At 41.4% G+C, this 16,167-nt stretch overlaps 2 protein-coding genes across 2 annotated transcripts; one reads left to right on the top strand and one right to left on the bottom strand.

The window, feature by feature from the left end:
* Positions 1 to 6,927: 6,927 nt before the first annotated feature.
* Positions 6,928 to 9,427, bottom strand: LOC310818027 (protein c-Fos-like; the record flags this gene model as incomplete). Its single annotated transcript, XM_083688785.1, has 4 exons — positions 6,928 to 7,596; positions 7,813 to 7,920; positions 8,239 to 8,466; positions 9,293 to 9,427. The coding sequence occupies 4 exons, from the start codon at positions 9,425 to 9,427 to the stop codon at positions 6,928 to 6,930; spliced, it is 1,140 nt and encodes a 379-aa protein (XP_083544911.1).
* Positions 9,428 to 13,333: 3,906 nt separating this feature from the next.
* Positions 13,334 to 15,881, top strand: fosab (v-fos FBJ murine osteosarcoma viral oncogene homolog Ab). Its single transcript, XM_083689180.1, has 4 exons — positions 13,334 to 13,636; positions 14,081 to 14,308; positions 14,436 to 14,543; positions 14,661 to 15,881. The coding sequence occupies exons 1-4, from the start codon at positions 13,502 to 13,504 to the stop codon at positions 15,300 to 15,302; spliced, it is 1,113 nt and encodes a 370-aa protein (XP_083545306.1). The 5' UTR covers positions 13,334 to 13,501; the 3' UTR covers positions 15,303 to 15,881.
* The last annotated feature ends 286 nt before the right edge of the window (positions 15,882 to 16,167 follow it).

Here is a 16,167-nt window from a genome sequence, read left to right as displayed (position 1 = left end):
TACTGCGAGGAAACTTTCGTCTGTGTTGGAGAGACCCGGTGCACCCACGCACCGTGCGCGTGAAGTGGTGGCTATAAACACACATGTGTCTAATAAAAATAAAGTCATGTTTGGAAATATTGTGTATTACAGGTATAAGCCTAATCAAAAGTTTCCCTTTGTTTTTGAAAACATTGACGTTTTTACGTTCCAGAAACTGTGTGTGTGTGTGTGTGTGTGTGTGTGTGTGTGTGTGTGTGTGTGTGTGTGTGTGTGTGTGTGTGTGTGTGTGTGTGTGTGTGAGAGAGAGAGAGAGAGAGAGAGAGAGAGTGTGTGAGAGAGAGAGAGAGAGAGAGAGAGAGCAGTTCCATATATTTAGCATTGGAATCTGATACTGTCTTCATTCACACCAAGTCACTTCAACATGTAGCATCTGCTCTTATTTTGTGTTCTGATATTCTATTTGTGCCCTCTAATGACTCAATGGGATATTTTCTCTGTTGCAAGTAGGACCTTAATAACTTTGTGTAACAGATGTTTTGACCTCTTACCTTTTCCCTGACTGACATAGATAGCCAGCCAGACCGAGCTCATAGACTAAATCCACACCTGTTCAAAGGTGTTTTGGCTGTTTTATTGCAGGGAATTCCCCTTGTGTTCTAGTGACTGGGGGGCTTGTTTTACACACTACATGGCTGACCCGATCTATACTGTGCTGGCTCAGATTTGACCTTTCACATTGTCCTTTCCAGTACTTCAACCGTTATGCTGGATGCGTAATCAGGCTGGCCTCAGTTTGGTTCGGCTCTGTAGTGTAAATTAGGCTTTAGTGACAAGAAACTGGTTTATGGTGAGCACAGGAAAATTCGATAAAAGACACTTGGGATATACAGTATTATGGCTGGCCTAGTGATTGTTGTCTCCCTCTAGTGGCACCACCACCATACAGACTCCTTTTTTAAGTCAACTGCTCGTTTTTATCCCTGCATCATGAAACATCATGTCTACCCTGGCATCAATTCTTGTCTGGACAGTTTACACATTTGTCAAAAATTGTACAGAACACTGGTACAAAGTAGTTAGGGTTAGGGTTAGAATCCCCAATTAGAAGAGGTCCTTGTAAGCCATCATGATAGAATATGATTATTGGCTCAAACAGCTTTAATTATCAATTGTAATACTTGCTTGTCAGTTCTGCTTATAATTACTCAGATGTAAGTGTTACATGATGAATATGAAATCAATAGTGGAACTCAAAGTTCAACCTATAAAATGATTGTTGGCATTTAATTGAGGCAATTGTGACATGAAGAGCAGTGTATGTGTGAGATGTGGCTCATATATGAAAGCTTGCAAAACTGTATCTGGGTCTTGATGAATGTTGAAATGAATATGGGAGTTGAAGTGACAGCCCTACATGATGCCCTCTCAACTGTCCACCTGGAACAAGCAGCTGTGTTAACTGCACCACACCAAAATACCCCCCCCCTCTCTCTTCTCTGTTCCTTTTTTTAGATTCTAATTTGGTTTTCGCTATGATTTATGTCCAGTTCCTGAGGGGGGTGGGTGGGGTAGGGGGGGGTCTATGCGTCACAGTCTCTCCAAACATAGATGACAAGTCGAGGGGAGGCATTTCACGACTGGGGGGAAAGAAGTGGAACTGAACGCCGGCAGGCAAGTTTCACCAAAGGGGTCCCGGGCGTGTTTGAGTGAGAGGCTGCTCTCTGTCTGGACAAAGACTTTCGAAAAAACGCTCTCCTGCTTGACGAGGAAGGCAGCCAGAGATGTCAATCAGTACAGGAACACACACGGTCTGTTCCCAGTTGGCACACCAGTGTTTCATAGGTAGTAGCACCAGCCAAAAGCAACAATCTTTCATAATGACATTTTAGTAAAAATATACCATGCTAAGTTCAAATATGCAGTTACTATTAATTTGTTGAATGTAAATAGAGCCAAATCAAAGTCATATGAACCGGTGTTCATTTTTTTGCGTTCTATTGTTTATGTTGCTGATCAGAGAGTCTCGAGTCTTGCAGAGTGCAGAAAAAATACTGGAACATTTGAATAGTGTAAGAAAAAAAATCAGCTGAGAGATCAGAATTTTCCCAGAGACAAAAAAGACAATGAAAAATGGGTGTTTAAAGATTGCATTTCTTTGGCCCACTTGAGAGGTGCATGGGCTTGACATCTTTCCACACCAACCAAGGCTATGATTGCATTCCTCAGTAGAAAAGATTTGCATTTAAACATGAGGTTGAGTGCACTTGCCATCATCTGCCGAAAAAGACGGATGGTGAGCTGAAACAGTCTAGCAAGGCCTAAGCCAAACTCATAAGCCTTTCATTCAGTGTGGGAATAGCATCGAGGTAAAAACTGTATAGGCTAAGTGAGATTGCATTTTACTTGATGCATTATTGTTTAGTAACCTTTAATTCACATTAATTTGTCACATATTAATTCACAAATGCTTTTGAAACAGTTATTTAGACAAAAATCTAATGTTAAAAAAATCTTCCTTTCTCTAGCACTGTGACTGCCGATGGCACTTGTTCTCATCAAAGGTCTTACTTATGACTGACGTATAGTGGATTCACTTACTTAGACAACTGTACTTATTGTAAGTCGCTTTGTACAAAAGCGTCTGATAAATGAAATGTAAATGTAGATGCTCAGCGCACAACCACGATGATCAAAATACTTTGATTGCATCAGTTCAATTCAATTCAGTTAACCTAACTGTCCCCACGGGGCTTGGCTGATTTTGACAATGCATACTTACAACAAAAGCAGCTAACATGATGAAGAACCAACATAATATACATATTCAAGTCAGCACTCTCAAGCTTTTGGAAATACCCAAACACACACCTCCAGACACTGCCCTGACTCACCATCTATCTATCATCATTTCACAGACACAATAGTACCTCTTTTTCACACTAAAGACCATCATAAATTCTCCTTCCTTCCCCTTTCTTCATTCAAAATAATCTCAGACAGTTGTTCAATCATGTCAATGTCTATCTGCCAACGTAAGAATGAATCCTTTTCCTTTTAAATACATTTGTATTTAAGGCACAGCATTATGAACAAATGTTCCATGTTTGGCCTCAGATGGGCATGACAAAAATGTATGTGTGTATGTATGATGTAAGATTAGGGACAATCTGGAATTGGTACATACATTTTTGGACTTTTAAATGAATCACTGTATGTATAGCCATTCATTCTTGTAATGTATAATTTTATACGGTTTGATCAGAACATGCATTGTGATTGGCTGAGAGGCGTTCAAAGCCATACTTTATTCCCTGATAAAGTAACAGCTATGACATGTTTTACCTAACCCAATAATTTCAGTAATTTAATTTAACCTAATGCAGTAATTTCGAAACATCGTAAAAACTATCATTCTGATCTCATGGATGGTCAGTCCTCCAAAGCCCCGTCTATGAATTTAAGAGTGGTTACATTTCTCCAGCTCCATCCCTCAGCTGTTTACCCCAAAAAGTGAGAGACCACTTAGTTGCTGTTTGAATCCCAGATTCAATGCTCCTTTAAATGCTCCTTTACCTGAAACAAGTTAAATAAAGCAAGTTAAATAAAGCAAGAGTTGCTGGCCTCCCCTTCTAACTCCAGCTTGTTTTACCATTCCTCTCTAACCAAGGTGTTTAGACAAACAGATGACAAAATGTTTTCTCATCTATGTATGTGTGCCTTCCAAGCAGGACGGATGTTGCTTTAACAGGATGGTGACTACTGACGAGATGTCATCTCAGGTCAAATTGGGGTACGGAACCATGTTAGCTTGTGATCATTAGATTCCATGTACAAACTAATTCCACCACCAGCAGACCAAGGTTTCTTTCCCCCCAATGTTCTTGGAGCTATGGCATCACCCATGTCAGGTGACCAGTCTTCCAAACTCATATGACATTGATTTATCTATATAAATATAGCACATCCTTAAGAATATCACAGAGAGTAGGAAACTGGTCATGAAAATGTGGGTGAGATCATTCCTATGGAAAAAAGGACACACTATTTACTGTAAGTTGAGAGCATGTAACCAACCAAGGAAACTAGTTGAAAACCTGGCTTCAAGGTAGTAAAGTTACAACATGTAATAGGCATCAAATAGTGAATAACATCATCTTGAAAAATGATGGGATATGGTAAAGAGTGGGTGAGGGTTAGCACCTTGATGTTCTGAAAGCACTGTATAAATAAAGATATTAGTATTACAATGACCCTTCTTGACACCTTGTATGACCCTTTTGACAGGTTAAGGAATTGTCAGACCCGGGCCAGTCACTTGCCATTGTGCTTCATGTTTACCATTCACCAACATGATAATTCCTGTCCTTAATAGGATACATTGTTTACTATAATCTTACCATAATTTGTCCAATCATGTCATGACACGCCAAATATAAAGACGGCAGGTGCAAAAAAAACACAAACACAAACATGCCTCCACAGGTTCCAGGTTCCAGAGAAATTTGATGTTGACATTTACACCCAGTTAAGAAACACTTTTCTTTTTAAGAAACCTGACTCTGTAGAGGGTAATGTCCCAATCTGTGAAAACTTTTCCACTAAACCTCACTCCACATTTCCTTTAAAGTGAGGCTGTGGGTTTGGTGGTTGCCACAGAAACAGATGACAGAATGAGATGTGTGTGGAGAAACTTGAAGATGAAGTAGGCTTAATATGTGGGTAGAACATCATTTGGTTGGTGAACAAGGAGTGGGTAGAATAGAATGCTGCTGTCAAGTGTTCTGAGATGATTATACCCAGCATGCTAAGGCCTGAAGACAAGCAAGGCATAACAGGTAGGAAGAGGGCAGGAAGTGCTGCCTTTGCCTCTTACTCAAACTTGTGCTTGATTAGGGCACTGCTTCTCACAGCTCCCTCTGCTGATCATGTCTGGGGCCAACAGAAGATAATGCAATCTAGGGGGGAAATAATTCTTGAGGCGATCAATGTCAAGTCCACATTACAGTTACCTTGACTTGTATGTAGCTGGTTGTACATGAGAAAACACAGCTGAAGAACTGTGGACTGAGAGCAGAAAAGCAAAGCTCTTCGATGTGACAGTGTGGCCTCCCAATGGTAGTTCAGCTTACTACGTTGGCATGTATCCACCTTTTCTGTCATCTGAATGCTGCTCTTGATTCTACTTTCAATAGAGGCATGACCCAGGGTACACCCCGACACACACACACATACACACACACACACACACACACACACACACACACACACACACACACACACACACACACACCCACACACACACAAATACATATTTCAGCAGATGACTCAAGCTTCCAAGCATGCAATGTTTACGTCCACCTGAATGGGCAATGCATCAGAGACCACAAAGAGCAATAATATTGCATAATGTTCAGCTCAGCAGGATTTCGTGCAGAGAATGACAGGCACGAACACCATTTTGCTATGTACACGTGAAAATGCATTTTGCTTCATGGTCCCCTGGGCTTTTTTGTTTTGTCAGTCAATAATAATTATAATAATAAGACTATAAACAATTATAATACAATAATAATTATTTATTTTTTTAACAACATTAACTGAGAGAAATCCATGTCTCTATGTCGTTGCAGATGTGTCCAAATCCATGTCTCTATGTCGTGTGTGTGTGTGTGTGTGTGTGTGTGTGTGTGTGTGTGTGTGTGTGTGTGTGTGTGTGTGTGTGTGTGCAGACCTGCCCTGGAGCAGAGCATGCATGTTGTATTTATTAATTTAACCGTAACCAGCCTTGAGGTTAAAATTAAGACCTTGAGGTTAAAATTCTTGAGGGTGAGTTGGCAGTTGGAAATTAAACACGGTTATGTGATGTGGTTATGTCTATTGTGTTGGAATTCCTGGAGTGAAGGTTTGTTTGTTTCCCGTAGAACAACAGCCTTCAGTCGCTCGCCTAGACCCTGCTTTGTCTTTTTCCCGGAAAATCTTCCAGCGCTAAATATGACACCGTCTCCATGGAGACAAAACAACTGAACTTTCCAAATATGGACATGGAAGTGAAACGCAATCGCGTACAGCGCAAACACGTGCTTACGTAATGTACTGCACGTTCCGTGCTCTGCAATCAAATTCCCTGAACCGTGAGAATATTGGAAAGATGAACTATAAATAAATTATTAACTTGATCTTGTTGCCCCCCCCCACACACACACACACGAATGAACACATAGTTCAATCTCCATGAATTCATGACTTAATATAGCACAGGACGTTAATTATTTATCGAATGAGAATTTGAGTGTTGTAACTTATAGAGACAACCCTAACAGAAACGAACAGGTATTTAAATATTCGATAATATTGCTAACCAATTGATATTTGTCCGTGATGTCATTTTTTATTTGTTGTGTTGTGGTTTTTTTTGCATCTGACCAACAAGTCATAACTTTGAAGGTAAAAAAATAAACTATGTCATAAAATACATCTTGAAAAAATACATGACATGATGTTTTCATGGAAAAATGTCACCTCACAGTTGTACAGTAAAATGATGTCCATGTAGGCTACACATTAGCTTACTAAAACCATAATTCCACCTATTAAAATACAATCCGTTAACAGCACCCACAGAAACCACAGTCTAGTTTCACATAACATTTAGTGATGAATTACAAAAAGGAACAACCTCTTTGAACCACATTGTACATATTTGCATGCTTTGATACAAGTACACAATTGATATCTCTTTCAAGATATAGAACAGACATCGCTGCTGGCGCCCTTACAGTACTTGTTTGGAAGAAGTAAATTCAGTCACAGTAAACATTTCATTTACCTAACATTTGGTTGCAAGGTTAACACTACATCAAAACAAACACAATAAAACATTATTGAAGAGACAATAGCTTGTTGGTAATAAACCTCATGTGTCCGACAATCAATTGCATACCAGCTTCACAAGGCCAAAAGTGTTGGCGAATTAAGACTGTCTTTTAGTAAATCAGATCTACCTAGTCCTGCTTTGAGGTTCTCACAACCCTCAACCATAGAGTCGATCTCTGAACAGCTGAAAGAAAAAACAGAGCGGTAACTGCTACAGTTGGGGCTGGAAGACACATTCAGTGTGCTAAGGGGTTCAAGGTCATTTGCCATTGACTTATACAGAGTCTCCCAGTCTGAGAGGCAGAAGGGGCCCCCAAGGTCAATGTCAGGGACAGACGCTGCTGTTTCAGGGGCCACATCCATCTCTAAGCTAGGGACCAGGTCATCTAGGTCATCCCCTTTCAAGTCCTCCATCGGCTCCTCCTCAGCACTGGAGCACAACAGGATGTTGGAGTTTCCCAAAATGGCCGTAGCGGAGATGCTAGGTGTGATCTCCATATCCTGGAGTGAGGGGCCCTCCACCAAAGCATTGCCCTCTGGGAGCTTGCCATTCTCCAAGATGGAGAGGAACTGGGGGGAAGCCGGTGGGCCCTGTAGCATGCTGTCAATGTCATCTTCCTCTTCTAGTTTACAGGTTGGTTTGTGGGAGGCTAGGATTTGCTCAAGGTGCTCTTTTTCTTTCAAGAGGTCTGCAATCTCCATCTGCAGGGCTGCCTTGTCTTCCTCAAGCTGGTCAGTTTCCTATGGCCAGAAGTAGGAAGGTTAAGTGATGTGTTTATGAAATACCAGTGCATGGGGTAAGAGGTCTACATGTACAGAGATGTTGCCTATGCAATTCCTGTTATGCTTTCATGCCTTACTCATGGTAAAGTGTAAATTAAGATCTAAGTCAGTTTGGATGACAGTACCTCCGTGAGGACGAAGTCTTATTAGATGTGAAGGGATAAAGGTACTTACATCTTGCAAGGTGTCAGTGAGCTCCCTCCGTCTATTGCGACACTTGGCTGCAGCAATTTTATTCCTCTCCCTCCTGATCTTCCTCCTCTCGTCTTCTTCTGTGGAAGGCTAAATCAATCACAGAAAAGAAAATCCTTATTGCATCTCCTGGAAAATCGTGCCATCTCATCGCCAAAAAACTGAAAGTGTGGGAAATTATCCCTTTACTGCAGTGTGTCTGCAATCGTTGCAGACTCTCTGTGACTAGCTTATACAAGGAATATAGGCTAATAATCCTTGGCCTATCAAGTGCGCTCGTCGGCACCACACCGATATGCCTCGAAAGTGCGTAAAATACTGCACTGTTGGCACAGTCTATATAGACAGTCAAGTCACGTGCACGCACGCGCTCACATTATTCATTTTAGAAATATCTTACAAAAATACCTGTTTTTTCTGTCCTTTCCTGTTGGTGGATTGTCCCTTGCTCCCGCTCGCTTTGGAAGACGACTGGACTGCGCCTTGCGCTTTGCTGGGTTTTGCGCGGCCGGGGGAGGGGGAGACAGATGTGATGACTGTCGGCTGGACCATCCACTGCAATTCCGGGGAGGTTGAGATTGCAGTCACAGTCGGAACAAAGGGAGAGCTTGGCGCATCTGTCTTTGCACAGAGATCCTGCAAAATAAAAAAAGTCGCATGCAATTTACAAATCTAATCCATTCAATCTAAATGAATGACTATGTCATTGATGGTTGACCTTTACCAAAGAACGTGAGATGCATCAATCATCTCATTCAGAATGTGAATGGTGGCAGATAACATGTCGCTGTGTAAACACAGATAGACTATAGTCTGTAATCTATAATCTCCAAATCGATAAGGGTTTATGTATTGTTTCTGACGTCGACGCTGACGCAGACTTTACAAAACGTTTGTCAATCAATAAGCTTATAGTCATAACAATCGTCATCATCATCATCATCATCATCATCATCATCATAAATCCTTGTCATTATCACCATATCTATCCAGTAATACAAGATCTATCTATCTATCTATCTATCTATCTATCTATCTATCTATCTATCTATCTATCTATCTATCTATCTATCTATCTATCTATCTATCTATCTGTCTATCTATCTATCACCAGCATGAATTAAACCATTAGATTTTGTCCAGTGGCATGAACTGGATCAAGTATTTCTTCATACGTGCATAGATAACAACATTTTCTCTTCACTCACTGCTCTAACAATGTACTGTTGGTCAAATTTACAAAGACAGCGGTCAGAATTTGCTTCCAATGGGGACATGCACACATGCAGGAGGAAATTCACTATCTATGAATTAATATGGCCATGCAAAGGTCTAAATATGTGCAAACAGTGTTTAAATGACTGCTCCAGTTAATGCCACAAACTAAATGAACGTTGACACAGAGTAGTATTGTATTTGCCAGAGCAATTCCTCAAAGGGTGTCAACAATATCCATTCATACCTGCGTGCTATCCACTGATGATGCGCTAGAATGCGAGCTTGGCGATTGCTGGCTGCACGCGGGGGTGTCCCCGGCAGGCGATGCCGTACTACAGCTGGACGATGAGTCGTAATCAGGGCTCAAGTCTGGATACATATTTTCAAAAAAAGAATGCAATAATAAATGCTAAAAAAAAAAGGAAGAATATTCCTCTTGTTTAATCAAAGTATCTACTGTTCTAACACTACACTCTTTGTACATCACATTTACCAGGTTGACATCAATGGAAACTGTTGAGGTAGTGGAGAGCTCCTCCTTTTATAGTGAGCTAGAATTTTATGAATGAAATCTGTGTGGCGAGACTGTACCATTCACAAGGAGGATAGGAGGCTGAAGGAAGAAGTAAACAAGGTAATTTGATCAATTGAACGACAATATCACCCAATACATTGTTACTGACAGGTAAAAGCCGTTCCAGCAATCCAAATGAATGGCTTTATCAAAATATGACCAAATATTCAATGTTTAAAAATGGAACACCCCCTGAAGACATTATATGTAGGCTAACCACCGCCATATGAATGTATCATGACGTCACTTCATATGCAGCCTTTGCATTACGCACATGACGTTCCCTTTGTTCAAATATAGTTTCATAATATAGGCAGGCCACGTTTGATAGAAATGCACTCTATATTCTGTCTATAAGCTACCAAAGATCTATTAAAATTGCCACCAAATGACAAATGTAAAATTACACAGCCGCACAACCGACCTCCAATGTCCTCCATTACGCAGCCGTACATGAAACATTGCACCTGTTTTCACTAGATTTAAAATGCCAATATCCGATCACTTGAAGCATCAACCCAGGTCTTCTAGTACTGTAATAGTGAAATGAGCCAAGCCTGCAAGTTTTGCTCCATGTCATTTTCGAGAGACATAATTGGGGCTTTCTTTAAAAGTATGCACCAACAGCACGCTTAAGAGACCCACGTGAGATGATATACCTGTTTAACATACCAGTCTGGCTGTGGTGATCATGATTGCAGAGGCCTACAACCCAAAAGATCGCTCCAGCAACAGCTTTTGTCGCTGTAGTCAGACAGCCAATCACAAAGAAGGCCATTACGACCATATATGGCATATCCGGTTCACAGGGGCGCACGTTGCAGCACAGAAGCATAGAGAATGTAGCGGGGCTTATCACAAGAGAAAGTGAAATAAGTCGGTCATTCATTCAAATCGATAGGGTCATTTGCGTCACTGTTTTTAAATAACAGTTGCAATTGTGTGGGTCAATTGTACTATTGCAATTTTGGGACATGAAATTTCTCGTGCATCGATGATCTGCTATGGTCTGCTCTTCACATATTAGAGAGGGCTATATTCAGCACTGATGACCTCACGAGTCCTTTCATCGAGAGGACATGAAAGAGAGGCCTCCCCAAAGAGTTTCTGTGGTCTTTCTGAAAGAGGGGCCGCGGACTTCCCAGCAGTTACGCCCCTCGTTATTTACTGGCACGTCATTAGGTGGTTGTTCAGTCTGTCGCCGGTGAGGGGAGCAAATGTTAATTGTTTGAGACAGAATTATGGATCCCCTCGCTTCAGCTCAAAGAAAGGTTTTCATAGTAACTTAAGCGTGAATGTGGGAAATGCACTGAATGACTATATTTAGATCAGATCTAGATGACATCAGTGTTCAAAGCGAAGTGTTTAGGTCTACAGACAATGGCCTGACAGACAGCTCTAGAGTGTGCGCCGAAGACCGCTGTGGGAAATGGAAAACGTTTTTTTGGCCCGTGTTGAATGAGAGCAAAGACTTACATAATTCATAGTTTTCCCTCATTGATGGGCTAAAACATATTTGCAAGGCTCGATCTTAACAGAAATGGGTCCTTTCACTTTCCACTTGGTCAGCGACTTCGAGGCATAACATAACTTTTTTCCAGGGTTAAGAACATTTAATGCACGGACCAAATCAACAATAGTAGTCTATTATATTTAAACACCAAATAAATTATTGAATTCATGGAGGTATGTTGATTTAAAAAAACAACAACAACAAAAAAACATAACATAACACCACCTTAACAGTGTTGAAGTGAATACAAGTTGCAGTCATACCTCAAGATAAACATTGCATTCATGCACTTTAGTCAAATGTTCTGCATACAGCTCTTTGCCAACTAGTCTGGCTACCTAATTAAACAAAAGTTTTAGCCACGCCCCCCATGCCGTTGACTCTGAAAGAGCGCTATGCAAAGCGAGCGCGTCACTGACACGAAGGGGTGGGGCGTTGCCAGGACGACGCAGAATGTTAAACAAAACAGAACGGGGAAACAGTAAGCAACGTTAAAGCTCCCTCTGGGAAGGCTGATAGGGCACATTTCACCGACAGAATTAGGGCAACCCCTTTGAACGTGTCTACCTCCTATGTTACAGTGTATTTAAAGCAGAAAGACATGATTTGTGTTATGTCCTATACGTTTCAGAGTTTGGGCCTAAAACTGTCAAACTGGGCTGCAGTGTATTGATTAGGTTAGGCCATGTGGCCTAATGCTTGGTCTACTGTGCACATCCACTGGAGAGGAGAAATGAATCAAATTATTGAAGCCTTCACAGATTTGACAGTTTATTTCAAGTCTTGAATTGAGAATTGCATACTCCCCAGAGCTTCACCTTTAGAACTTTTTCCATGTTTAGATGTTTATCAAAAATCTGCTAAAAACATGGGTTGTTTTGTAGATGATATTGAATGTAAAGTAAGAGTGGACGCATGCATATTCAGTCAAAAAGCACACAGGAGCTAGATAATTAGATATAGCATACAGGACTAGACACAAGTCTATAAGAAACAAATGAATCAAGTTAATCAGATGCAGGCTGTCACTGATGCCATTGGTCTTAGAGCTTCACCTTTATCCGCCATTGAGATTTGAAAAGGGATTCCCATACTAAACAGCATGAAGCATTCCTTGGGGAATACCTTGCTGAAGGTAAACTGAGGAGACACTAACCAATGGAAAAATACACCTGACAGACCTGCCTACCCTACACTCAGACCTGCCTACCCTACACTCAGACACGCCCGTCCCGGGATTGCACACAAGCACAAACTTTGCTCGAGGGCAAAGTACATGCGTATGTCTAGGGAATGGAGAATGTTGTTGGGGCTTGAGCTGTGTTGCTCTTTTTCAACAACAAAACGTACACAATTCTATAATTGCAGAATGATCTATGTATCCAAATATAATACATGCATAATGACAATCCATTACTCCTAACAGGTAAATGACTAATTTTACCCACTCTTTACCCTATTTTAGCTCTGGTATTCAGTTTGGAGCTCCTAAATTGAGGATATGATATGTGTGCAAATTCTAACATAGAATTGTTCATAGTAATTCAAACTTTAATTTGTCAAATATTTTTTATTGCACAAATGGGATGTCTAGGGACTCACAAAGCCACACACATATTCACCTCAGCCTATAGGACTGGAGTAATGTTGTTTCAATGGTTGTGCACCATATTTGTTGACCCACTTATGGCTATGAAAATTCATCGTAAAGATGTTGACTTGAAACTTAAGTAGATGTTTCTCCATAAATAACATTGATTTCGTTGTGTACTGTTATAGATGACCATTGTACCATTTCTGAGTTTTCAACAGCCTCTGTCTTTACATAACGTCATGTTACGTCCACGGATAGTTCTATTTCCCATCAGAGTCCCACCCTTTTCACAGGATGCACCATATATGGTAAATGACGTACCAGGGATTCCTTTTCTGGAATATTCCATTTCTTGGGAGTGGGTACCTTCATTTTTATTTTTTTACAGATAACACACAAAACATATATATTTAATATCAATATATGTAATAAGTGTTATGATAAGTGCCTAACTTTTCGAGAAACCAAAATATTATGCTCGTTACATGTCCGGGTAAAGCATATCCCCATTGCCTACGTCACGTGTATGTCCTCGTCAGATCGAGAGCAAGCCCTAAGCAAGCCTATAAAAACCCTGCGAACTGTCAGAGTTGGCAGTCAAACTTTGAGCAACTACTGAGAAAGCATTAGATACGACACTACAACACGGAAGCATATCTCGGGAGCTACTGTCAAACCTGCTAAAGGACCACTTTGACAGCTGAAGTCAACGCCTAACTTTTTTGTTCAAGTTTATTTGGATTTGCGAGTTTCTTCGTGGCCTCCCGAAACGATGATGTACTCCGCTTTCAGCACGGATTGTGACTCTTCCTCCCGATGCAGCACCGCTTCTCCAGCCGGTGATAATCTTGCCTATTATCCGTCTCCAGCGGGATCGTATTCCAGCATGGGATCCCCCCAATCTCAGGTATGTTGATCAGTCAAATGTAACCTTTTAATGTCATACACCTCAGTTAGAATGCATGCAATAACAAATGTATTACAGTTAGGGTTGTAAGCTGCTCTTTTTTGTTTGTTTTGTTTTTACAACCAAGTGTAAGGTGTTGGAAGTAGTTTTATTGCTTCCAGTTATAGGCTACATTTGCTACTGTGAGACACTAGTCTACTAGGCTGCACAAATAGTTGCCCTGCAACAGAGTACGCTATAGTCTTGATTCAGCAAGGAAACTCCAGAGAAAAGTTCTGCGTCATAGCCTACATCACGGCGATATTTATAACCCGTCTCGCTTTTTTTATAGAACTCCGACTTCATATATGTATGATGCAGTGACCCCGCCCCCACCAACGCAACTCCTAGCCTGAATATATATTTATATTGTGTACTGATCATTTCTCCCTTCATTCCTTACAGGACTTCACTGACCTGACTGTTTCGACTGGCTCTTTCATTCCCACTGTCACGGCTATTTCGACAAGCCCAGACTTGCAGTGGATGGTCCAGCCTCTCATCTCCTCAGTGGCCCCCTCCCATAGGGCACATCCTTACAGCGCGAGCCCCCCTGCATACACTAGAGCAGCAATGAAGTCCACAGGAGCCAAGGACCACAACAACTCTGGCAGGAGAGGCAAAATGGATCAGGTAAACAGCTTCCCGTGCATTACAATGCTTATGAATATGGAAAGCAGTGCAGTCTGGATTTTAATGATGACATTTGCATTAAATCAAAGAGTTGGGACTTAATTGTTTGTCTTTTTTCTCTCTATAGCTTTCACCTGAGGAGGAGGATAAGAAAAGAGTTCGCAGAGAGAGGAACAAGCAGGCAGCTGCAAAATGCCGTAACAGGAGGCGAGAGCTGACAGACACACTACAAGCTGTAAGTATTTCCCAAAATGTGCTATATCTATCATTCCCTGACATTTTTTTGCCAGCTCTAAGAGCAATATTGATCAACAGCCAAATTAATGTCGCCTTTCCCTCTCTCCTTTGGCAGGAAACTGATGAACTGGAGGATGAGAAGTCGAGTATTCAGAATGACATTGCTAACTTGCTTAAAGAGAAAGAGAGGCTTGAGTTCATCCTGGCTGCTCACAGGCCCATCTGCAAAATCCCCTCAGACCTGGACACTGCTTTCCCTGCTGCCTCACTCTCCCCGGTCTCCTTCCAGCTGTCCCCTCATAGCATTGCCTCAGCAGCACCCACCTCCAACCAGTCGACCGCCGTCTCCACCTCAGCCTCCCTCTTCTCCAGCAGCCCTGTCCTGTCCACCGCCTCTGTCACCAGCACCATGGTGGTCAAGATGGGCGACCTGGACACAACCCTGGAGGATTCTCTGGATCTGCTGGCCAAGACTGAGATGGAGACCGGGCGGTCGGTGCCAGAGGTGGACCTGTCCAACTCCCTGTACGCCCAGGACTGGGAGCCCCTCTACACCCCGGCCAACAATGACTTTGAGCCCCTGTGCACGCCGGTGGTCACCTGCACGCCGGCCGGCACCACCTACACGTCTTCCTTTGTGTTCACCTACCCAGAGGCTGAGACCTTCCCCACGTGTGGCATCGCTCACAGGAGAGGGAGCAACAGCAACGACCAGTCCTCAGATTCCCTCAACTCCCCTACTCTCCTAGCCCTGTGAGGGCATTTCTTCCACCACAACACACTTCCTCTATAGCACATTTAGCATTTACATTTTTGATGTATGTGGTTGATGTGCAGATTGCAGGGCTATGGAATGGACTTGTACTACCAGGATGCAAAGTTCTTATGATTTTGTTCCCTTGTTTTGCCTCAACTTATACTTGCCTCTTTTAACTATGTAGCAAGTTAAAGCATGATTAACTAATATCACAAAGTACAAATAGTTATACTAATTTAATGGTGCTAGATTAAAAAAAAACTAAAAAAAAAAGAAAGTTGTAGTGTTTGTGTTCAGTTCAGAGCAATAGTTAACTTTGACCGATTTTGTTTTCTGGTTGATGGAATGTGAGTATTGTACATTGTTTGTGATATTTAAAAATGATGTGCTTGTCTAACCATGGTCTGAGTGGTCTATATCCTAGTATGAAAGTTTTCTGTGAAAACATCAGTGTTTTTAATTTATGAAATTTCAATTTATTTTTGTACTTTAAAGAGTTAGGCCTAAATGAATTTAAAGCAAACTGTTGAACATTTGCAAATCTTATAACAAAATAAATATATTAAATATTTCAATTAATTACTTGTGTTTCTTTTTTGTGGTGTTAAGATGGAGGGGAAACTGAACTCTTGTGTCCTCATAGAAATGAGCACTATTAGAAGGAATGATACTCCGCTCGCATCATATATATTTTTGTCTGTGATGAATTGCATGCACTCACATTACATGATGAAAATCATGTCTACTGCATCTAATCTACACTAACCGTTGGCTGGAATATACAGGAGAACGGTGTCCTGGTGGGCAATTAAACGATTGTCTAAAATTAGACCAGAACGGTGGTCTAGTTCTCCCGCGCCTCCAT

This window comes from Argentina silus, assembly GCF_951799395.1.
Source record: "Argentina silus genome assembly, chromosome: 17".
Lineage (NCBI taxonomy): Eukaryota > Metazoa > Chordata > Actinopteri > Argentiniformes > Argentinidae > Argentina > Argentina silus.
This window is presented reverse-complemented; position numbering and strand designations above follow the sequence as displayed.

Coding starts and splice junctions, on each gene's coding strand:
- fosab (XM_083689180.1), top strand. CDS start 13,502: ATGATGTACTCCGCTTTCAGCACGGATTGTGACTCTTCCTCCCGATGC. Junction 13,637..14,080: donor TGGGATCCCCCCAATCTCAG/GTATGTTGATCA, acceptor CATTCCTTACAG/GACTTCACTGACCTGACTGT. Junction 14,309..14,435: donor GGAGAGGCAAAATGGATCAG/GTAAACAGCTTC, acceptor TTCTCTCTATAG/CTTTCACCTGAGGAGGAGGA.